General features: G+C 42.0%; 1 protein-coding gene across 3 annotated transcripts in view; it reads right to left on the bottom strand.

Moving 5' to 3' along the window:
- Positions 1–20059, bottom strand: part of Ints6 (integrator complex subunit 6) — a 102486-nt gene extending 82427 nt beyond the window's left edge. The window contains exons 1-4 of one of the 3 annotated variants that reach the window (XM_045154278.1): positions 20039–20059; positions 19359–19444; positions 18838–18915; positions 17728–17877 (exon numbers count right to left, since the gene is read on the bottom strand). In XM_045154278.1, coding sequence (XP_045010213.1) covers positions 17728–17877; positions 18838–18915; positions 19359–19430 — 300 coding nt within the window. In that variant the 5' untranslated portion in view covers positions 19431–19444; positions 20039–20059. Of the gene's footprint in view, positions 1–17727; positions 17878–18837; positions 18916–19118; positions 19169–19358; positions 19527–20038 lie in introns of those variants that run through there. The other 2 variants (XM_045154277.1, XM_045154279.1) reach the window with 2 other exon arrangements.
- Positions 20060–24304: the final 4245 nt, after the last annotated feature.

Below are 24304 nucleotides of genomic sequence, written 5' to 3'. Positions count from 1 at the left end.
GGAAGGAGGGAGGGAAGGGAGGAAGGAGGGAAGGAGGAAGGGAGGGAAGGAGGAAGCAGGCTGGCTATGCTCTTCTATGCTAGGACAAAGACAACCAGCAGAGGGACTAAAAGTTTACTTTTGCCATAAATAAACTCATACTTTACTCAGGGAAGTGGTTTTTGGTATAAAAAATGTAAACACATCACTAGAAAATACAGCAAGCGCAATGTTCTACTTCCAATGCTATTTACTAGTGAGGGCTTTTTGTCATTTAGGAAACGTGATTAAGCTAGGCATGGTGCATGCAGGTGCAATGCCAGTACTTAGGAGACTGAGACTGCAAGTTTGAGGCCAGAAAATCTTGTTTTGGACTTTATTTGTTTGTTTTTAAGACAGGTTTTCATGCCCAGGCTGACATTTAACTCCTCCTGCTTCTCCCTCCCCATGGCTGGGAATACAGAAATAAACCACCATGCCAGATGATGGTGTGCTGGAGCTCAAACCCAGGGCTTTCATTGTAGGCAGCTCTTAACAACTGAGCTGTATCATCAGCCCAGAAAATCTGATTTTCATTCTGTCAAGTTATTATAAAGTTAAAACTTCTATTTCACTTAAGATTGTCTAATAACAGAGTCTCACAATTATTATGGTTATTAAAAAAAAATCAAAGAAGGCATAAATCTCAAAAAACAATATAATTAAGGTAAACAGTATCCACTAAAACCCATTTTATTTTTGCAGTGTTTTTGAATGTTAAAACAAATTAATTTGAAAATAGCTTTAAAATTGTTCAAGTTAGCCGGGCGTGGTGGTGCATGCCTTTAACCCCAGCACTCGGAAGGCAGAGATAGGAGAATTGACGTTGAGTTCGAGGCCACCCTGAGACTACATAGTGAATTCCAGGTCAGCCTGGGCTAGAGTGAGACCCTACCACCTTGAAAAACCAAAAATAATAATAATAAGAATAATCTGAAAAATGTAGGCTGGATAAATGGCTTAGCAGTTAAGGCACTTGCCTGCAAAGCCAAAAGACCCAGGTTCAATTCCCCAGGACCCACATAAGCCAGATGTACATGGTGGCGCAGGAGTCTGCAGTTCATTTGCAGTGGCTGGAGGCCCTTGGGTCGTCCACTGTCTACCTGCATCGCTGTCTCTCTCTCTCAAATTAAATAAATAATTTTTTTTTTAATATAAAAAAGTAGTGAAAAGGATCACACCCTTCAACAGGAGATAACTAACCTGAAGCAAACGGAGAGAAGCCCAAAGCGTTCAGTTCGAGCTGCTGCGGCTGTACTTACTGTTGGACTATTCATGTCCGTGTGCTAGTCCTGTGAACCATCAGGTAAAACACAGCCAAGGGCCTATGTGGACTATTCCCAAGGGTTTAGTTAGGCCTCTATTCAGAGAACACTGTGCACCAAGAGTTAACCCTCTTTACTATAACAGATGTCTTGATGTTTTGCTATGTTCAGCAGAGTGATGGCCAGAACTAAGCAAATGGGATGTTGTAAGGAATATTCCAGGAGGCCTGGGAGATGGCCAATGGGTAAAGTGCTTGCCACACAAGCATGAGGAACTGAGTTTGGATCTCCGGGACAGACATAAAAGCTGGGCCACACAGCCAGCCCCTGCCTGTAATCCCAGTGCTCAGACAGCAGGTGAGAAGAGCCCTAGGACTACTTGCTGGCTAACACCTGCCTTGGAAAAAAAAATAAGGTGAATAACTGACGATGCCTGACAATGACCTCAGACCTTCACACACATGCACCCACACCTATACACAACATACAAACACACACACAAAAAAAAGTCTATTCCAGAGCTGGGGAGACAGTTCAGTGGATAAAGTGCTTTGCCTGGTAAGCATCAGGATCTGAGTTCACATAAATGCCAGGCATGGTGGTATGCACTTGTAACCCCAGAACTGGGGAGGCAGGGACAAGAGAATCCCTGGATCTCCTAGTCTAGCCTAGCCTAACCAGTAAGCTCAAGGATGAGAGACTGTGAAAAAAAGTGGACATGGACTGGAGAGATGGCTTAGTGGTTAAGGTGCTTGACTGCAGAGCCTAAGGACTCAGGTTTGATTCCCAAGGACCCACATAAGCCAGATGCACAAGGTGAGGCATGTACCTGGAGTTCGTTTGCAGTGGTTGGATGGCCTGGTGTGTCCATTCTCACTCTCCCTCCCCATGCTCTCAAATAAATAAATTAAATAAATAATAAAATATTTTTAAAACGATGGACAATGAACCTGATGATGACCCCCAAAATTACCCCTGGCCTCCACACACGTGTACACAATGCATTTGCACCCACACAAGTATAAACACACACATACCCACAAAAATGTATATTCATAGGCAACAGACTATCACCAAGTAGGAAAAATTTTTAAAAACCTGCAAAAATAGCTTGTGATTTTTTTTTCAATCTAAAACTTTCTTTGCAAGTAAACAGCCATTACTAAAGAAATGTTGAAAGGCGGAAAAGACCTGCCTTGAGAAGTAAGTACAACATCACTAAACATTCCTAAGCAAACAGTGGACAAGGATTTCACAGAACCTTTGCTAAAAATGCATTGGTTAGAGTAAGGGGAGATGGTTCAATGGTTGCAGGCACTTGCTTGGAAAGCTTACCAACCAGGTCCAAGTCCCCGCCACCGGGGGGAAGAGCAGGGTGGATATTTGTTTGCAACAGCAAGAGCCTCTAGCATGCCATTCACTTACACACACAAATAAATTAATGGCTAGATTGCTAGACTAGATGAGTTCAAAGTTCTCTTTCACAAATTTATCCTCTACATAGATAATAAAAATCTGAAAGAAATGGAGCCTGTAGTGTCTCTGAGGCTACTTACTGCTTTCCTATCTGAGGGCAGGTAAGGGGTGGTGTGAGCACTTCCAAACAAGAAACTGGTTCCACTGAGTCAGAAACATTTCCCAACACTTATAGCAATCTCTCAAAATTCAGTGTCTAAAGCAAATAGTCAGCTACAGAGCATTAATATTCAACATAATATTCATCTATTTTATTTCTAGGATTGCATCATATAGTACAATATTTATCCAAAAGCTGATAAATCAATCATATTATGATCAAAAACGCTGTACAGACTGAAGAATCTTTTAAAAGTTTGCAAAGCAAATCTACTAAAATAAGTAACATTTATTACATCAGTAGCACTTAAACCTCAGATATTTGCATAACACCATAAATTTTCTGTCTGCTTATTACCTGCTTATATACTCAAGATTTCTTTAAATAAGTTTCAATGGTGTTAGCCTCAAACTATAGCAATGAGATGTATGAAGTCATAGAGGTTCTAGTTGTATCTGCCAATCCAGTAATTCACTGTCATAGATACCAGAACTCGTTTTAAAGGGTGGGACAGTACATTAAATTATAGAGGTAAATACACAACTCGTTATAGATTGCACACAAAATGTAATTGTTGAAATTAACGAAGGCCTGACACACTTATATCCAAAGTCAACATTCCCAAGTTAGAATTATGTTTTATGTTTGTTTTAGAATTCAGCAAGAATATCACTTTTATTAAGTTCTCAATTTCTAAGGCACAAATGGAACTTTTAATATCAAACTATAAAATACTCATTTTAAGAAGTTGTTCTTTTAAAATAGTACCTTTGACTACACACAAAAGATCTCTGAAGGATACACTTGAAACTGGTTAACCAAGGTTGTCTCTGAAGAATGGAAATGAAGTTACAAAGTCATGGTGATAAATACCTATAACAGATACCTGTAATCCCAGCATTGGGTTGGCTAAGGCAGGAGGATATTGAATTGAGTGTATAAAAATCTAGTATCATAAATCCCTTAGGTTCTATAACTACAGAAAGACATTAAAATTACACATTAAAAGAAATATATTTTGTCAGGTGTGATGGCAGATTCCTTTAATCCCAGCACTTGGGAGGCTGAGGTAGGAGGATTGCCATGAGTTCGAGGCCACCTTGAGACTACAGAGAGTATTACAGGTCAACCAGAGCTAGAGTGAGACCCTACCAGGAAAGGGGAGATGGGAGAAGAGAGGGAAGGGGAGGGGGGGGGAAGGAGAGAAGAGAGGAGAGGAGGAAAAGAAACGTATTTTATTTTCAAATAATTCCACAAACAGGGTGTGGTGGCACACACCTTTGATCTCAGCACTCCAAAGAGCAGAGGTAGTAGGAGGATTGCTGTGAATTTGAGGCCAGCCTGGGACTACATAGCAAATTCCTGGTCAGCCTGGGCTAAAGACCCTACCTTGAAAAACCAAATAAAATAAAATTTCCAGGGGTGGTGGGGAATGCTTTTAGTCCCAAGACTTGGGAGACAGAGGTAGGAGGATTGCTGTGAGTCTGAGGCCACCCTGAGACTACATAGTGAATCCCAGGTCAGCCAGGGCTACAGAGAGACCCTGCCTCAAAAAAAAAAAAAAAGTACCATTACAATTATATATAAAAATGCAATTCCTTTTATTTTTTACATTTTTGGTGGGTGGGTTCATCTAGGCCAGGCTGAACTGGAACTCATTCTATAGCCCTGGTCAGCCTCAAACCCACAGTGATCCCCCAACCCCTGCCTTCAGAGTGCTGGGACTAAAGGTGTGGGTCACTGCACCAGGCAATTCCTTTATTCAACCATATAAGCCCTTATGTGGAAATGTAACAGCATTAAAAATAGATAAAATAAAAATGAACAAAAGTAAAGGGACACAAGGCCCTGGGTTAAATTCCCAGTACTGAGTTTTAAAAAACAAAAATTATAGGGAATCTCACATATATATTTTACGATAACAATTAACTCCAAACAAGAACTTTATTTGAATAATTAAAAATAATGAGACAGGGCTGGAGATGGCTTAGCAGATAAGGAGCTTGCCTGCAAAGTCTAAGAACTCCTGTTTGAATCTCCATGCCCCACGAAAGCCACACAGACAGTGATGCAAGCGCGCAATACTGCACATGCATACAAGGGGCGCACATGTCTGCAGTTTGTTTGCAGCAGCTGAAGGCCCTGACGTGCCCATTCTCTTTCTCTCTCTCAAAATAAAAAAAAGAGAGAGATAGTAAAAGGTATTTGCAATAAAAACTAACAAATTGTTAATGCTTGACTTTACAAAAAAAAAAAAAATAAGCCTTAAGGAAACTCCGTAATTGGTAAGTCTAATTTAATAATCTGGCAGAATATGGGCTGGGTGGATGGCTTAGTGGTTAAGGCGTTTGCCTGCAAAGCCAAAGGACCCAGGTTCAATTCCCTAGGACCCAAGTTAGCCAGATGCACAAGGGGGTGCATGCCTCTGGAGTTCTTTTGTAGTGGCTGGAGGCCCTGGTGCACCCATTTTCCCTTTCTCTCTCTCTCTCTTTCTCTATCAAAAAAAATAAAAATTTAAAAATCCCAGCCCCTGGGAGGCAGAGATCAGTGTGTATTCGAGGCCACCCTGAGACTACATAGTTAATTCCAGGTCAGCCTGAACCACAGTGAGACCCTACCTGGAAAAAAAAACAAAAAATAAATAAATAATAATAGTAATTTGGCAGGATATGAGTGTTCATTTGAACTGGTATCTAATGTTTGAAAACTATTGCCTAACAAACTGTTTTGTTTTGTGTTTTTTTTTTGATGTAGGGTCTCACTCTGATCCAGGCTGACCTGGAATTAACCAGGGTGGCCTTGAACTCATGGTGATCCTCCTACCTCTGCCTCCCAAGTGCTGGGATTAAAGGTGTGCGCCACCACGCCTGGCTAACAAACTGGTTTTGATAATCTCTAAAAGTAGCAAAAGGCAAACAAAACTTATACTATCAGAGAACGAGTAATGAGGATATCAGAATATTTTATAAGTAAAAATACTGACTAAAAAAAACTAATATATCCATTGTATTGGAGGGATTAGGTAATATCAATTTGGGGAAATTTAATCCAACAAATAATGTTAGAAAAAGTCAAAATTAGGTAACTGTCAAGATGTTAAAAAGATTGGGGGGGGCAGCTTAATGAAGACAGAATACAATGCTAATACTTAATCTGACCTCAACAAATCACCAGTGCTTGGGGCAGGGGATCGGCGATGGGAGGACTGCTGCACTTTTATCAAAAATTGGGAGTTGAAGGTTTCAGTGAGTCACTCTCGGGGGAACAGGCGAAATCTTACTAGAGCTGGAACTAACTACTGCACCGCTGATTCTAGCCTCCTGCAGGGGAGGCTCGCTAGATCATGCAACACTAATTCTGAGTTTTGTCAAGTTTCTGAATCAAACTCTGTCAAGTGCTTTGAGGAAGATAATCAGGCACTGAGCTCCACATGTGCCAAGCCAGCACATTACTGGTTGGTTTCCAACACTATCCCTTACAAAAAATGCCAGACTGGTACTGACAACATCTTGTGGAAGAGAAACTTGACGTTTAGGCCAGGTGTGGTGACATATGCCTTTAATGCCAGCACTCAGGAGGCAGAGGCAGAAGATGACAGTCAGTCTGAGGTCTCCCTGAGACTACATAATGAATTCCAGGTCAGCCTGAGCTAGAGTGAGACCCTACCTCAAAAAACAAAACAAAAAAAGAAACTTGAAGCTCAGAGAGGTTAAGGGTTGTCAAGTATCAATACACCATACATTAGTGAATGGTATAGCTAGGCACAGACTTTACAAATTAGTTTTTTTTTTTTTTTTCCTTCTCTCACCACATGCTTGTCCTGGAAAAAAGGATTACAGCAACAACACACCCTCTATACCATAACTTCAGTTTTTAACATTTAAAGGAAAATTTATAAAAATAATAGTAGTATCAATTACAATAACAGTAATTTGTGCATCACTTAATCTTCAACACAACCAAGATTAGGCCTTTTATTCCATTTTCCTAATGAGGGAGGAAACAAGCTGAGAGGTCTTATGATGTGCTCGGAGCTTCTGAGTGGAATGGAAATCCATAATCCAAGCCAGTCGGATTTCTCTGAATCTTAAAGCACAGTGCTTAATCACTTCTAAAACTATCTTAAAGCTAAGAAAACCATAGTATTTAACTAATTATAAAACTGTCCAAGGAAAGGTTATCACTATAGTGCTGGAAAGTCGACTGACTTATTAACTGACAGGGTTATTGACAGCATTATTAGCTAGAAATCAGAAACTTAATAAGCATTCATTGAAAGGTTAAAAAAATGCTATTAACTACATACATTTATTAGAATTCAGTCCTTAAAATGTTATAAAATCCTATTAATTGTTCCTACACATTCATATTCTTAAGTTTTTCCAAACAAGGAAAGAAGGAACCCAACTGAAGCTAATAAGGTAACAAACAGTATTTAATAAGGATAGGCTAAATTCAACACTATGACAAAACGAAATGCTATTTTCAATCAGGAATTAGAAAATTTCATATTGTATCACTTAACTATATAGATACAACCTGAGAAAGAAATTCAGATCTATTGATCACATTTTTAAATAAAATTCATTCAATAATATGTAAATTACCAAAAAATTCTGTATGACTATTTCAGTTCAATTACAATCTTTTAAAATGTATAATAAATATGAAACTAAGCATCCTTTCTAGACTTCATTTATTTTCCCTTACAAAGTAACATCACTTTTATATAGAAGCCTTATAAATGAATAAAATAGAAAAAGTCTAAAGCAAAGTTCTGTTTTTATCAATATTATATATAAAAATGTGCTAACCTTGAACTTAGAATTTGCAGTTTTAAATTAATAAAATAGATAGAGGCTGGCGTAGTGGCACACACCTTTAATCCCAGCTCTTGGGAAACAGAGCTTGGAGAATCGCCGTGAGTTCGAGGCCACCCTGAGCTTACATAGTAAATTCCAGGTCAGCCTGAGCTAGAGTGAAACCCTACCTCAAAAATAAATAAATAAATAAAACAAAAAGAACAGATGGGAGGTAGAGCAAAAATATCAAAAAATAAAGAAAATAAAGTAAAACCCAAAATAAATCTGCATTTTCTTGTAATAAAGCATACATCTTTTAAAAATAGGGAATTATGGTCATTGTATAAGCTTTGGTCTGCCAAAGAAAAGCATTCAAAAGGTTCACCAAGATATTTCAACTGTAGTTGGAAAAAAATAGGAAAATATGGTCATTGTGTAAGCATTGGTCAGGCAAAGCCTTCAAAAAGTTCACCAAGATATTTCAACTACAGTATAAACATAAATGAATATTATGACTAAAAAATCATTTCAAATAGCTATGAAATACTTCAAATGGTAAAATCTCTTTGAAGAAAATCTCATGATGATAGTAAGGTATGGTGGCACACACCATCTCAGCACTGGGGGCAGAGGTAGGAGGATCGCAATGAGTTCAAGGCCACCCTGAGACTACATTGTGAATTCCAGGTCAGCCTGAGCTAGAGTGAAACCCTACTTTGAAAAAAAAGAAAAAATATAACTTCATAATGACATGAGCAAAGCTGAACAACTTTTAGCAAGTTCTAACCATAAGACTTTAAATCAATTCTAATAAGTGAAAGCCTTCTGTCAAATATTAGATTTATCCCTGGACTTTTGATTATCAGTTGCATATAATACAGCTATTAATATGCTCCTACATGAGAGGAAAGTGCCACTTCAAGAAGAAGTAGAAACTACATTTTTGCCTTTTGTATATATAACTTCCTTGGGACAATTTCTAACTAAGAATGCAATGTCCTTAGGATACCATTTCTCATTTTCTTCTGAAATACCATACCAAGAGAATTTTTTTTGAGTGTTCAGAAAACAGGTTTACAATATAAAATGAATAATTATTGTAGTAAGTGTTTTAGAAGAAAATACAGCCTCTAAAAAAAGTTCCTTACAAATTAAACCTATATAAAATGCACTGTAAATACACTAGGGGGAGCTCCCTAGTTCAAAGAATCAAAAAAAAAAAGTGGGCTTTTGTCAAATTTCTAACCTATCAGCTGAACATTCAGCTTTCACTTAACATGCTTCTTTAAATAAAACCATCCCAGCACTTTATTCTGTTTCACTTAACGTGTTTCTTTAAAAAACACCATCCCAGCATTTTATGTTTCTTTAAAAACACAATCCCATGCTCAACTGCACCAACACAATTTTGGTTAAGTTTTATTATTTTCTCTCACACCTGCTTCCCTAGGATGAAATTCAAAGTTCAAAGAAAATTCCTACTTTTATGCTACTAACAGATTTTTGTATCTCATAACAGAAATCCTCTTTAAAACTGTATTTTCAGAAATGCAATTTCAAACCAAAAGTTTTAAATAGTAAAGTAGAACTACTGTATTTTTCTAAAAAGTATGTTTTGTGCCTACAAATTTTAAACAACATTTAAAATATATGGCCTGGGCTAGAGAGATGGCTTAGCTGTTAAGGCTTTTGCCTGCAAAGTGAAAGGACCCAAGTTCAACTACCCAGGACCCAAGCCAGATGCACAAGGGGGTCCATGTGTCTGAGTTCCTTTGCAGTGGCTGGAGGCCCTGAGCGCCCATTCTCTGTCTCCTTCTCTCTCTCTCTCAAATAAATAAAACATATGCCCCATCTAAGCCTCTCCTTCATTCTATAACAATGTCGGTACAAGTGCTTCATTGTTGCTGACTTGGAATAAGAAGGAGGGCATAGGGTGATAAGCGACTACCCAATGTGTTACATAGTAATTCACATCAAGATTGTCATTCCATTTAGCACATTCCTAGCCATTGCTTTTCACAGGGCCCTAAATTTAACTATATAAAATCCGCTCTCCATCAATAACTGTGAGTAATACTTTCAGGAGCTTGCCAAGACTATTCAACAGGAAAAAGACATTCATTTCAAAAAATGACGATGGAGAAACTGGATGTCCACATGCCAAATAAAAGTTGGAGCTTCAGCTGGGCATGGTAGCGCACACCTTTAATCCCAGCACTTAGAAGGCAGAGGCAGGAGGATTGCTATGAGTTTGAGGCCAGCTTGAAACTATAAAGTGAGTTACAGGTCAACCTGGGCTAGAGTGAGACCCTACCTAAAAAAATAAAAATAAAAATAGAGCCGGGCCTGGAAGTGCATGCCTTTAATCCCAGAACTTGTGAGGCAGAGGTAGGACTGCTGAGAGTTCGAGGCCACCCTGAGACTAAATAATGAATTCCAGGTCAGCCTGAGCTACAGTAAGACCCTGCCTCAAAAAAAAAAAAAAAAAAAAAAAAAACCCACAAAAAAGGGCTGGAGAGATGACTTAGTGGTTAAGGCTCTTGCCTGTAAAGCCAAAGGACCCAGTTTTGATTCCCTAGGACCCACATAAGCCAAATGCACAAGGTTGGTGCATGTCTGTACGCCCTGGTGCACCCATTCTATCTGCTTCTTCTTTCTCTCAAATTAATAAATAAAGTATTTTTAAATGCCAAAAAAAGTTAGAACTTTAGCTTATATTATATGTACAAATTAGCTTGAAATGGTTTTTGGAAAACTGTAAGATCAAAAATCGTAAAATTCTGAAAGAAAATAAAAGCTTCAATAATAGTAGATTTAGCAATGACTCTGTGGTAATAACTCCAAAAGCATAGGCAAAAAAAAATAAAAATAAAATTACAGCCAGGTGTGGTGGCACACACCTTTAATCCCACTGCTTGGGAGGCTGAGGGAAGAGGATCATTGTGAGTTCAAGGCCAAACTGAGACTACATGAATCGCAGGTCAGCCTGGGCTAGAGCAAAACTCTACCTTGAAAAATCAATAATAATAATAATAAACTGCATAAAAATTTAAATTTTATGTACCACAGGAGATAGTCAATAGAGTAAAAGTACAGCATACAGAATGGGAAAAGATATATGCTAACTACTGGATCCAGAGTGAATACCCAGAACATATAAAGAACTCTTAAAACTGAAAAGATTTTTTAACTTCATTTAAAAACACACAAAAAACTTCAATATACATTTCTCCAAAGATAGTATAGACAGGACCAACAATCACAAGAAAATGTTCAACATAAATAATAATTTAGAGAAAAACAAATAAAAGCCACAATGGTATCACCTACTGCACACTGGGTGGCTAGAACAAAGGGCAAGGAGGCAGAAAAGTATAACCAACCCTTGCACACTGTTTACTGAGAATGGTATAACTACTATGGACAAAAGTAGGGATCCGTCCTCAAATTAAAAAGGGTGGGGGGGGCTGGAGAGATGGTTTAGTGGTTAAAGTGTTTGCCTGCAAAGCCAAAGGACCCAGGTTTGAGTCCCCAGGACTCACATAAGCCAGATGCACAAGGGAGCGCATGCATCTGAATGCAGTGGCTAGAGACCCTGAGTGCCCATTCTCTTGTCTCTTTCTCACTCCTTCTGTCTTTCTCAAATAAATAAAAATATTTAAAAAACAAACAAACAGATAACTGGAGAGATGGCTCAGCAGTTTCAAGTGTTTTCTTTTTAAAATGTTTTTGTTCATTTTTATTTATTTATTTAAGAGTGACAGAGAGAGAGCAAGAAAGAGGCAGATAGAGAGAGAGAATGGGCACGCCAGGGCCTCTAGCCGCTGCAAACTAACTCCAGATGCGTGTGACCCCTTGTGCATCTGGCTAACGTGGGACCTGGGGAATCAAGCCTCGAACCAGGGTCCTTAGGCTTCAAAGGCAAGTGCTTAACCAATAAACCATCTCTCCAGCCCATCAAGTGTTTTCTTGCAAAGCCTCATGGCACAAGTTTGATTCCCCAATATCCATGTAAAGCAGGATGCAAAACTGGCACATGTATCTGGAGTTCATTTGCAGTGACAAGAGGCCCTTGAGTGCCCATTCTCTCTCCCCGCTCTCCTTGCAAATAAAAATGTTAAAAAATAATAGAAATTACTATTCCACCTCAAAGTATATGTCCAAAGGAACTGAAAGCAAGACCCTAAAGATATTTGCATATCCACATTAATTCCAGTATTATTCTGAACAGCCAGAAATAGAAGCAGCCAGCAGATAAGTGGGTATGCATCTACACAAATGGAATATAATCCAACCTTAAAAAGAAAGTCACGGGCTGAAGAAATGGCTTAGTGGTTAAGTCACTTGCCTGCAAAGCTAAAGGACCCAGGTTCAGTTCCCGAGGACCCATGTAAGCCAGTTGCACATAGGGGCACATGCATCTGGAGCTCGTTTGCAGAGGCTGGAGGCCCTGGAGTGCCCATTCACACTCTCTCCCCTGCCTATTTCTCTCTCTCAAATAAATAAAGAGAAATAAAATATATATAAAAGAGAAAGTCAAAATAGGTGCTACAACATGGATGAATCTTAAAGACATTAAGCAAGGTGCAACAAGACAGTCATTTTAAGAAAGGACAAAAAATAAAAATAAAAAAGGACAGATACATTATATTCCTCAGCATCCATAAAAGTTCTTGATTCTCCCCTAACATACTAAAATCCACAGATGCTCATGTCCCTTATATGGGTATTTGCATATAACCTACATGCATCTTAATGCATACTCTGTATCATCTCTAGATTATTTATAATACCTAACACAATGTAAATGCTATCAAAATAGTTGTACTATTTAGGGATGTTCAGCAGAGATGCAGGATTTTTTTTTTCAAATATTTTCAATTTGTGGTTGGCTGGTCTCATGGATGGAGAGGCCCAACTGCATGTATGATCACATTCACATGAGGTATACAAAGCAGTCAAATTCATAAAAAATGAAAGTAGAATGAGCCCCGTGAGTGTGGATGATTGTTTAGTGGGTCAAGACTTTTACACTACAGAACGGAACATTTAAAAATATATGAAATTTTTGTATCACAAAGAAAAAAAATTAATAAAGGTTATGGGTTTGATTACCTAGCACCAAACAAAGACAAAATACAAAATAGCACTATGCCTTTCACTTTCTACTCAGGTATACTAATCTATTTTCACAGGAAGACTTTATGGGCATGCCTTTAATCCCAGCACTGGGGAGGCAGAGATAGGGAGACAGAGATAAGAAGATCACTCAGTTTGAGGTCAGCATGGAGTAGAGTGAGACCCTACCTTAAAAAACAAAACAGGGGAAAAAAAAAAGGATTTTATGAGATGGAGATGTTTTAGCAGTTAAAGGCACTTGCATGCAAGGCCTAACAAGCATGCCCATTTCTCTTACAAATAAATAATAGATCAAATCATTTTTTTAAAAAAGAGAAGATGACTTTAGCTTAATGAATAATAAAGTACTTGTTGATAGCCTATGGGGAAACAAAAAACACAAAAAGGAATCAAGTTTTACTAACTTCAACAGCCTCAGAGCTGGACATGGTGGCACACGCCTTTAATCCCAGCACTCCAGCGGCAGAGGTAGGAAGATTACCATGAGTTCAAGGCTACCTTGAGACTAGTAGTAAATTCCAGGTAAGCAAGACCCAACCTCCAAAAACAAATAAGCATGCAACAACCACCACCAAAAAAAGCCTATAGCTTGTACTACACTTGGGTTTTAAATAGGTACTACTTGGATAAACGTGAAAAAGTACTAGTATTTGAATTCTACCTGGATTATCTGCTATTCAGTTTTACACTCAAGAATAAAATGGCTGAACTATTCTCTTTAAGAATGATTCAACTTCTCTCTCTCTACCTACCTATTTCTATATCTCTCCTTCTCAAATAAATAAAAATTTTAATTTAATTTTAAAAAGGGGGGGCAGGAGAGATCGCTTAGTGGTTAAGGTGTTTGCCTGCAAAGCCAAAGGACCCAGGTTCGACTCTCCAGGACTTACGTAAGCCAGATGACCAAGAGGGCACATGCATTTGAAGTTTGTTTGCAGTGGCTGGAGGCCCTGGCACCGCCCATTCTCTCTCTCTCTCTCTCAAATAAATAAATAAAAATAAAATTAAAGAATGATTCAACTTGACCTTACACCAAAGCTTTAATTTCCAAGATATAAATTATCTCACTTAAAATCCTCAAAACATTAAACATTTGCTTTATCTCCTTTTAATATATTGGTCAAAAATTATCTTTAACAAGGGTAAGAACTGGCCAGGCACCATTCTAAACAAGCTAGCTAAGTACTCCTACTGGAGAGTCAAGTTAAGAGTCAGGCCAGTGACAAAAATAAATTGTAGGCCAGAGTAAGATTCAGCAGAAACCTAATATACAAAAAAATTATATATATAAACCATTGTTAGAAAAGAGAAAATCGTTCAAGAGTACAAATGAAACTACATATGAAACCTTAATAAATCTGTTCAACCTTCCTACATTTCCTACTTTCAGCTTGAGCTGTTTCAGGTTTTCAGTGCCTATCAAAGGATCAATATTACTAATTGTTTTTTTTTTTTTTTTTTTCAAGGTAGCATGTCACCCTAGTCCAGGCTGACCTGGAACTCACTCTATAGTCCCAGGCTGGCCTCAAACTAAGTGAGGATCAATATTATTTGACAGTGTTGAATATGTATGGAAAAAAATCCATCAAACTTATCTGCAATGAGAAGAAATCTAATAAGGTGTGACATAAAGGGAAACTGTAACCAGTGGCTACAAACTGAGTTATGACTAGAAATATGAGTAAATGGTACTGATTAGCAAGTATTCCTAAGGACCTTCTATTTTTAGTGGGCTATGCAAAAGTGCTTGAGGGAAACATGCAAGTGTCCCCCTTTATTATTAGCTTCTTCAATATCTGTATTTACGTATTTGCACATGGACGTATATGAATGGGCACACCGGGGTATTTTACTACTGCAAACCAATGTCAGAATCTTGAGCGACTTTTGTGTCTTGCACTATTAGTGCTGGGAAGTTTGAACATGGGCTGACAGGCTTTGCAAGTACACCTTTAACTGATGAGCCACCTCCTGAGCCCATTACCAGCTATTTTAAACTAATATCCTGCAAATTCTGAGAACATTCTAGCTAATACTTGAATTATGCATGCTAAGTTAATATACAATATGAATATTAATGCTCTTGCAACTGGTTATGTAAAATCACATATGTGTCTATATGTGGGGGAGGATTATTGCTATCAATATACAAATAGATATCTAAGAAAATAAGTTAAAAAAAAAAAAAAAAGACTTTTGAGGAAGATCACCAGGAGTTCGAGGCCACCCAGAGACTACATAGTGAATTCCACGTCAGCCTGGACTAGAGTGAAACTCTACCTCAGAACAAACAAAAATTTACTTTTGAGTTATATAATATTTGGTACACATTCTGTAAAACTGACATTTCTGCCCCATAACCCACATTTTTCTCATTTCCTTCAATTATTAAGACCCTACCCAACTACTTAATACTGTAGGTTTCATAGATAGTAATACTGTCTATGAAGTATTTATATATAAAAAACTAAGATTATCAAAAAAAAAAAAATCCTACAAAGTACTTTTACAGGAAAAATGTCTGAATAATGCTGGACATGCTCCCAGCACCTGGGAGACAGAGGTAGGAGGACTGCTGTGAGGTAAGGCCAGCCTGGAGCTACAGAATAAGTTCCAGGTCAGCCTGGGCTAGAGAGACCCTACCTCAAAAAAAAAAAGAAAAAAGTAGAATAAATATTCCAGACACCTAAAATTCCTGAGACTACCCTCCGTATGAACATAAAATACCAAACATTGAAATCAACAAAAAACAAAAATAAGGGTTTGTTGTTTAGGTGAGTTGGTTTGTTTTTTGGAGTTTGTTTTTATTATTCATAAATAATATTTTAGGAAAGAGTTTCAGGTAGTCCAGGTTAGCCTCAAATTATGTAGCCATGACCTTGAATTTTTTTATTTATTTTTTTTGGTTTTCCAAGGTGAGGTCTCACTCTGGGATTAAAGGCATGTGCTACCACGCCCTGCTTAGTTTTTTGTTTGGTTTGGTTTGGTTTGGTTTTTCAATGCAGTGTCTCCATCTTGCCCAGGCTGACCTGGAATTCACTACGTAGTCTCAGGGTGGCCTCCATTTCACAGCTATCCTCCTACCTCTGAAGTGCTGGGATTAAAGGCGTGTGCCACCAACCTGGCCCTGGCCTTGAATTGCGTATTGTCCTTTTTCCAGCACTTAATCACTGGGATCGCAGGTGGCTTAAGAAAAAATGGCTTTATGATGAAAAAAATCTTCTGGAAGTATTTTTCTTCTAATTAAGTACTTAATCATTTTTTATCCAGGAATTGTGGTTTCTTAAAATTATTTTAATGCTAATTTTATTTGTATGTGCTCTCTCAGGACCTAGGCATTCATACTGTTCCCTACATCTTTGACAATTCACCAAGTAACTAAGAAACATAATCCTGTCTGTGGCCAAGTGAATTTTACAAGTAGGTAAAAATCATTCCCAGGTTCTTCTGTCAAAGTGATAACATCACAGAAGGTCTACTATCTACAACTTCCAAGTTTTTAAGATACATATGTAAGAACTAATGTGTACAGATGTCCTCAATCTCTTCATGATTAACAGTTTTTCTAAGGAAACACCCTAATCAATGTTTTTTTAATACAGAACAGGAGTTGGGTATCTCCAAACACCCTTTCCACCTATGAAATGAGATGTAGAAAAACAGTAAGTTTTTACTGTGCTATCAAAAAGATAGCAGTGCTGCCCTATACTCAACATGACAACCATTTAAAATGTGTGTTTGAATGCAGTGTTTCAATTAAAACCTTACACAGTAAAACTGGGGTACTACACAAAACAAAGGAATGTAATTCCTTTACAGACCTCCAAATTGCAACAATTATATGGCAACGAAAAGAATGGTAAAAAAAAAAAAAATTACCTATTTCACTAAGTGATGGGAATGCTATGCACTAAGTCTCTGAGTTATGCTGTATTCTTCAAATGTTATAGGATTTAGTTCAAATTTCAACCATTTCAAGATGCTTAAATGCTAGAGTTATCCCAAAGTGAATCAATCTCTAAAACAAGGGAACAATCTCTTTTCCTTTTATATAAGTTATGTGTTCACAGAGAGACTCCCTGAAATGTGTGAAATTCATGAAAACTGTGGATTATGTAACTTGGAAAAAGAACACATATTTCTAAAGAGATCATTATAGTAGAGGTGCTTTGCAACACATTAAGAACTCAATTCCTTGAGTGTGTTACTTTCTTATATGTAACACTGCACATTCATGTATAGATCTTGTATTTCCAGTGTAGCAATATCATAAAAAGTCATAATGGTTCACCTCACATTATTCCTTATTGAATGACTGGTTAACGAAGAATGGCTTTCATATTTCCCACACAAGACATTTTCCCAAGTGTTTACAGTTTGAAAACAAAAAAGTAAAATTCTGGGCCTGTCATTTATTTCAGAATTCCTCCTGCAACAGCTGCCAATGCCTGCTTCAAAAGAAAAATCTCACTACACTACAATGAAAATTTTACTTTCAGATTATACAATATGGCTAAATGAAACCCTGATAAACTACTTTCTTCTACCATTTTTACTAACTCAGAAATTAAGACTACTAATCAGCTAGTAGTAACTGTGGGTATCTACAAGTGGAGTTTCAGACTGTGTTGAGACAGGGTTTCCAATGTCTTTAATGAACTTTGAGGGACTGAAGCCTAATTCATGTGAACTTTCTAGTTAAGAATTCAGATTCTAATTGTGAATACAAAGATATTTAAAGAGGAAAATGAGGGGCATTAAATCATATACAGTAAGGAGAGTTTCATCTTTGACCTATGTTCACAATGTATTTCACCCTGACATGTTTTATACTTGCATTTCATGTTATGTATTTTTGGGCTGGATTGTGATTTTGCACACACATTTAAAAAAATCAACTATTTTTCCACCTTAATATTCAACCTACCTGCCCATAGTTGTCTATGCCAGTTACTAATCTATTTAAATTTAGTAAATCAAAAGCTGTTCTTAGGGATTGGCCAAGAGTCGTAAGTCCTTCTGCCTGAAGGTTTTTCAGTTCATTCATAAACGTTGCATGGTTTTCTTTCCATCCGGCCTGAAAAGAAAGATGTAAGAATTTTTTTTTTTTTTGCATCTTTTAAAACCGTGTATACACGGACACTCATTATACTCTGACGTTCAAAAGCATGTGCTTCACTTTGGGTCGGTATAGTTTAACTTCACTTTTTGTTGCTATGGTTTGGTTAATGTGTTAATACTGTTGTCTCTTGATGAGTAAACTTCCAAAGATGGCCACGAATGAATCGGCATGCTATCTTTTTGATAGGCCTTAGTACTTCTTAACTTCACCAGGAAATTTACTACCTAACACCCCCCCACACACACACACACCCAAAAAAAAAAAAAAAAAAAAAATAGGGGGCTGCAAAGATACCAGGGGAAGGCACATGGAAGCAGGACTTCCGAAGTTGACCCACAGTTGTCCCACTGGCCTGCAGCCTTTCTCCTCCGACCCTGTGATGACCAAGCCTAGAAGCTCGGTCCCCCCTCCCCGATCCCCCCCGCCCACCTCCTGGAGACCTCGCCAGCCAGGCAGAGTTCCCCTTTAATGCAAACAGGGGCTAGGCAAGGCTGGGCCTGGCTGTCACTCGGGCTAACTTGAATAAATATCCCCCACAGTTCATTGCTGCCGCTCACGCCGCGGAGGGGAAATGTCGGCCATGTTGATCGCAGCAGCGCCGCCGCCGCCGCCGCCGCCGCCACCACGGGGCCGAGCAGGACCCGGGGAGGGGGGCGGCGGTGGCCCCGCGACTCGGTGCGCCGCGCCAGGACGCTCCCGAGCGTGGGGGTGCGGGCGTGGGGTGTGTGTGGGGGGGGGGGTGGCGGTGGCGGCCGGGAGACGGCGGGGGAGGGGGGCGGGAAGGAAGGGGACGGGAGGCCGCGGGGAAAGGGACCGGGGCGCCCCGGGTGGGGGAGGGGAGCATAATGAAGGGTGAATGGGGGGGGCGGGGAGGGCGAGCGTGGAAGGAACAGGGAAGGGGGGGAGGGTTGTTACCTTGATAGCATAGGGCGGCTCTTCGAAAGTGACCAGCATATACCTGTCTCCTCTGCTGGCAGGGTCCCGGGCACGGAGCTGCGGGAGCGGGTTGGAACAGGGCGGGAGGGAGAAGAGAGAGAGAGAGAGAGATTACGAGGTGGAGAAGGGGGCTGCCCAGCCGGCCCGCCGCCCCCACAGTACCCGCACACGCAGCGGCCGACCCCCCCCTCCCAGATGCAGATCGTTTCCCACCCACCCACCCACCCCCCCCTTTCTGTATCCACACACCCAACACACACCCTGCCCGAGGGCCCCGGAGCCCGGCTCGGGCTGAGCCCAGGCTCGCAGCGCCCGTCCGTACGCCCGCCCGCCCGCCTGCCTGCCCGCCCGCCCGCCCGCGCGGTGGGGGAGGGGGTCCCCGAGCCCGGCAGCGCCCGCAGTCAGGTCCCCGACACCCTCCCCCCTCCACCCACCCACCCACCCATCCACCCGCGGGCCACCGGGTCGGGGTCGCCGCCCGGGCTCGGTCAGGTCGGTACCTTCATGAAGGTCTCTACCGCGCCTTTGGCCGTGTCCAGGTAGGTGGTGCCCAGATGGCTGCGCTGGTTCATAGAGGCAGACGTGTCTATCAGGAACAGTAAGATGGGCATAGTGCTGGCCGGGCGGGGGGACACCGGGGCCCGAGGTTAGTGGAGGAAAAAAAAAAAAATTAAAAAATAAAAAAAATAAAAATAAAAGAGAGAGAGAGAGAGAGACAGAGAGGAGATGGTAGAGGTGGAGGCACCGGTGGCGGTGACCGCCGCCGCTACGCGGGGCGCGGGGAGCGAGGCCCCCGGGAGGAAAACACCGTCTGGGTCTTTCCTCCGGCTTGCGGGGAGTTGCTCCCCCGATAGTTGAGAGGAAAACTCCCCAGACCCAGTCCTCCTCGCCTCCGCCTCCTCCTGCCTGCCTGCCCGCTGGAGCGGGTGCCCGGGCCGTCTGTCCGTCCGTCCCCACTGCCTGGGGAAGGGTGGAGGGGAGGGGGGGGGGGTCCCGTCCCCGCTCCCGGCCCCTGTGTGTGTCCCCGCGGGAGACGGGCCTGGGTTTCCCCACCCCACCCCCAGTGCAGGGAGTGGGGACCAGGGAGCTGGCGAAGAGGGGAGTGGGGCCGAGGTGGGGTGGGGGGGAGAGATTGGCCCTGGGGCTGTTGGGAGAAGTTTCAGGGACTCCCTCCGCGCACCCCGGCGGTGTCACCACTTTCTCAGCCCCTCTCGCTACTGAAGCGCTTTTTCTCTCTCACACTCCGCTTTTAACTCGGGCAGGGGCTGCATAGGCTCCGCCCCTGACACGTCCCCGAGCCACGTGACGCACCGCCCCGTGGTTCCATTGGCTGGTTCCCCAGCCTCTCATTAGCATATTCAAACAGCTCAGGGGCGGGGGAAGCTCAGAGGCCGGCTGGGAGGACAGTTATTGAGCACGCGCGGAGGCGGGGCGCCGGGTGCGCGCGCGAGGGACGAGCGGGCGGGCGGACCGGGAGGCGGGCTCCGGGAAGGGGCGGGGTCGGGCTGCCGGAGGAGCGCGGGGCGGGGTGGGGTGCGGCGGGGTGTGGTAGGGGGCGGAGCTAGGGCCCCTGGGGGCGCGCGCAGGCCGGCCGCGCGCTGCCATGAGCCTGCGCGTCAGGTCCCGCCGGGCTCTCCCTTGGCTCGCTGGAGGTGACCAGAGGGGTCGGGTCGGGCGGCCGGGGACGTGGAGCCTGCGCTCAGCCCCTGGCCGAGGTCGCCGTGTCGGCGGCGGCGTGAGGACGACGAGGAGGGCTGGGTGAACACAAAGCGGTCCGGGGACGCGCGGGTTCCCCTCGCCGGTCGCCCGTCCTCCCTCCCCACCCGAGGAAGGCTCGGGCCCCGCGGGCGCTGGAGGAGGTTCCGGGCCGGGGCGGGGAGAGGAAGTGGGAGGGAGGTGGTTGATGACCTGGGCCGAATCTCCACCGGTCACGCCGCTGGGCAGTGCGGAGCGGGGCCCGTGCCCGCCCGGGACACCGCGGAGCCAGCGGCCGAACGAGGACGGCAGCGCCTGCAGCAGGCCGGGAGCCCGCGGGGCCGAGCACCCAACCCAAAACGAAACCGACCCTTGTTTTGCCTCGTCCAGCCTTAAAACACACACACGTAGGAAAAAAGTCGTGTCCACAGGGAGAACTGCTGGTCCTAGCCAAAGAGGCGCCTTGTTTCCCGCCGTGTTAGGACATTAGAATATCCATTTAAGAAATGAAAGAGATTTACCAAATCATGATCCAATACCCTCACTTAAAAATGAAAAGCAAAAATACGACCAGCTTGTTCAGGTAACCCTACCTCTGACTCCTAAATAATATGAGGGAAAGACATTCTCTGTTAAGTCCCTACAATTTTATCCGAAGACTTCAATCTGCACCTACCTCCAAGTCTGAGGAACAGTCTCCTCAAATCTATAGTTGGAAAACTGCAACACACTGCCTGAAATACAAGTTGAATCAGGGACATGCGGCCCTTGTAAGACTGGTTATTTATAGGGCCTCTCCCACTAGCCTTGCATTTCCGGATTTTATTCTTTATCCTGAAATTCTTTCTTGCCTACTGGTCATCGGAAGTGTTTCTCTTAACAGTAACACAGAAGGGACATGCTTGTGGGACTTTCTTAAATTCTAACTTTGTTATTGGACCTTTCCAAATGTTTTAAACCTCTGGGAGTTTTTGTTAATTTATTAAGAACGGTAATACGCTGTTCTGTGGGAATGGACCATAGAAGATAATATGTTATGTTATTAGCTAGTCTTAAGGCCTAAAATGACTAGGTACTATGTAATTTACAGGGTGATGAAAAGTTCCCAAAGTCAGTATGTTTCCGCTTTTCCAGTGTATTTTTCAAACTGAGATATTAGATTCGAATATAATCAGTTCTGTGACAATACAAAAATTGTTTTAATAGCTATGCCATTTTTCTTTCAAACTGAATGCATAATTTTTAGAAAATTAGTCTTTCATTTTATTTTATTTTTTTATTTATAAGAGAGTGGGCACACCAGGGCCTGTAGCCACTGGGAACAAACTCCAGACATATGCACTACCATGTACAGCTGGCTTACGCGGGTTCTGAGGAATTGAACCTGGGGCTCACAGGCAAGCGCCTTAGCCGCTAAGCCATCTCTCCAGTCTTCAGTTTCTTTTATCAATGTTTTTCACCTGTGGTCTGTGGACACCTACCTGTCTGAATGCATATTCTTTAGGAGCACAAAAATTTCATTTTCTTGTACATTACTCAGACTTGACAAACACTGGTTTAAAGGAATAATAGACTTTGGATGTGGATTATGGAAAGAGAAGGTGCTGGTGAAAAAAAAGAAAAAAAAGAAAAAATCCAAACACTGAAAATGTGAAGAAAGGAACTTAAGTTAAAACCAGTTGCAGTAGCACATGCCTTTAATGCCAGCACTCTAGAGACAGAGGTAGGAGGAGCACCAAGAATTTGAGGCCACCCTGAGACTACATGGTGAAGTCCAAGTCAACCTGGGTTAGAGTGAGACCCTACCCCCCAAAAAAGGAACTTAAACCAGCATGGCTGGCTTGAAGTGAAGCTAGACCAGTGCACCAGGCAAGAATAATATCAAATCCTGAAAAGTAGCCAGGTCTAGACAGTAGAGAGCCTTCATTACCAATCAAAGAATGTTTATCCAGGCTGGAGAAATAGCTTCCTGGTGAAGGCATTTGCCTACGAAGCCAAAGCACCCAGGTTCCATTCCCCAGGACCCACTTTACCCAGATGCACAAGGTGGCACCCACGTCTGGAGTTCTTTTACAATGGCTGGAGGCCCTGGCACACCCACTCCCTCCCCATCTGTCTCTCTTAGCCCTCTCTCTTTCTCTCTGTCAAATAAATAAATAAAAACTAAAATGACAAAACTTGAAAGGACTGGAGGATGGCTTAGCAGTTAAAGGCGTTTGCCTGCAAAGCCAAAGGACCCACATTAGCCAGATGCCCAAGGTGGCACATGAGTCTGGAGTTTGTTTGCAATGGCTAGAGGCCCTGGCATGCCCATTCTCCCTCTCTCTATCTCTCTGTCCCCTCTTTCTGTCAAAGAAATGAAATCTCGGGCTGGAGAGATGGCTTAGCAGTTAAGCGCTTGCCTGTGAAGCCTAAGGACCCGGTTCAAGGCTCGGTTCCCCAGGTCCCATGTTAGCCAGATGCACAAGGGGGCGCACGCGTCTGGAGTTCGTTTGCAGAGGCTGGAAGCCCTGGTGTGCCCATTCTCTCTCTTTCCCTCTATCTGTCTTTCTCTCTGTGTCTGTCGCTCTCAAATAAATAAATAAATAAATAAATAATTTTTAAAAAAAGAAATGAAATCTATAAATAAATAAAAGAATGTTTTCCCTTCTGTAATGGAGATGTTTTGGTTGGGGTGTCAAACTACAAAGCAACATTTGAAGGGAATCAAACCTGTAGTCTACTGATGTGGCACAATTAGCTCCTTGAAACTTATTTTCCTAAAGACCCGTGACAGTTCTTTTACAGCAGCATTTGCAGATGATCATACTAGGCTGTCCATAGAGGTCAGTGGGGAAGACAAGGTTAGAGCAAAAAGCTCAGAAAAGCCAAGTTCAGAGAACTAACCTGAAGCCAGATCAAAGAGTAGGTTTAGAGTTTAGGAGTCCAAAAGCACTATTACACAGCAAGGCCCTAGGCAGAACAGAAGGAATTCAGGACATAAATACATAGCGAATCAAGGCACATTCCGAAACCATGACACACTGAAAAGTAGTTCCTAGACAAAATTGTGAAGTAGGCCATGTTTATTCTTAGTGACTGGTTGACAATTTAGCTTTTAGCTAAGTCATACACATCAGCATTGCCCATGAAATTTCAAAAAATAATGCATCAACTGTTCATACCTAGAGAAAAGGGAATCTGTAGAATTAGGATGGACCTTGGTCATCTTTTTTTTTTTTTTTTTTTAAGCTCTTCAGCTGAATCTTACTGTGCTGATTAAGAATTACATACATGGGCTGGAGGGATGGCTTAGCGGTTAAGGAGTTTGCCTACAAAGCCAAAGGACCCAGGTTCTATTCCCCAGGACCCACATTAGCCAGATGCACAGGGGATGCACACGTCTGGAGTTTGTTTGCAGTGGCTGGAGGCCCTGGTGTGCCCAATCTCTCTCCTCCCCCCCCATCTCCCTCTTTCTCTGTCAAATAAATAAGTTTTTTAAATGTTTTTTTTAATTTTTATTTATTTATTTATTTGAGAGCGACAGACACAGAGAGAAAGACCGATAGAGGGAGAGAGAGAATGGGCGCGCCAGGGCTTCCAGCCTCTGCAAACGAACTCCAGACGCGTGCGCCCCCTTGTGCATCTGGCTAACGTGGGACCTGGGGAACAGAGCCTCGAACCGGGGTCCTTAGGCTTCACAGGCAAGCGCTTAACTGCTAAGCCATCTCTCCAGCCCAATAAATAAGTTTTCAAAAGTTTAAAAAAGAAA

Source organism: Jaculus jaculus, chromosome 7 (assembly GCF_020740685.1).
Source record: "Jaculus jaculus isolate mJacJac1 chromosome 7, mJacJac1.mat.Y.cur, whole genome shotgun sequence".
NCBI lineage: Eukaryota > Metazoa > Chordata > Mammalia > Rodentia > Dipodidae > Jaculus > Jaculus jaculus.
This window is presented reverse-complemented; position numbering and strand designations above follow the sequence as displayed.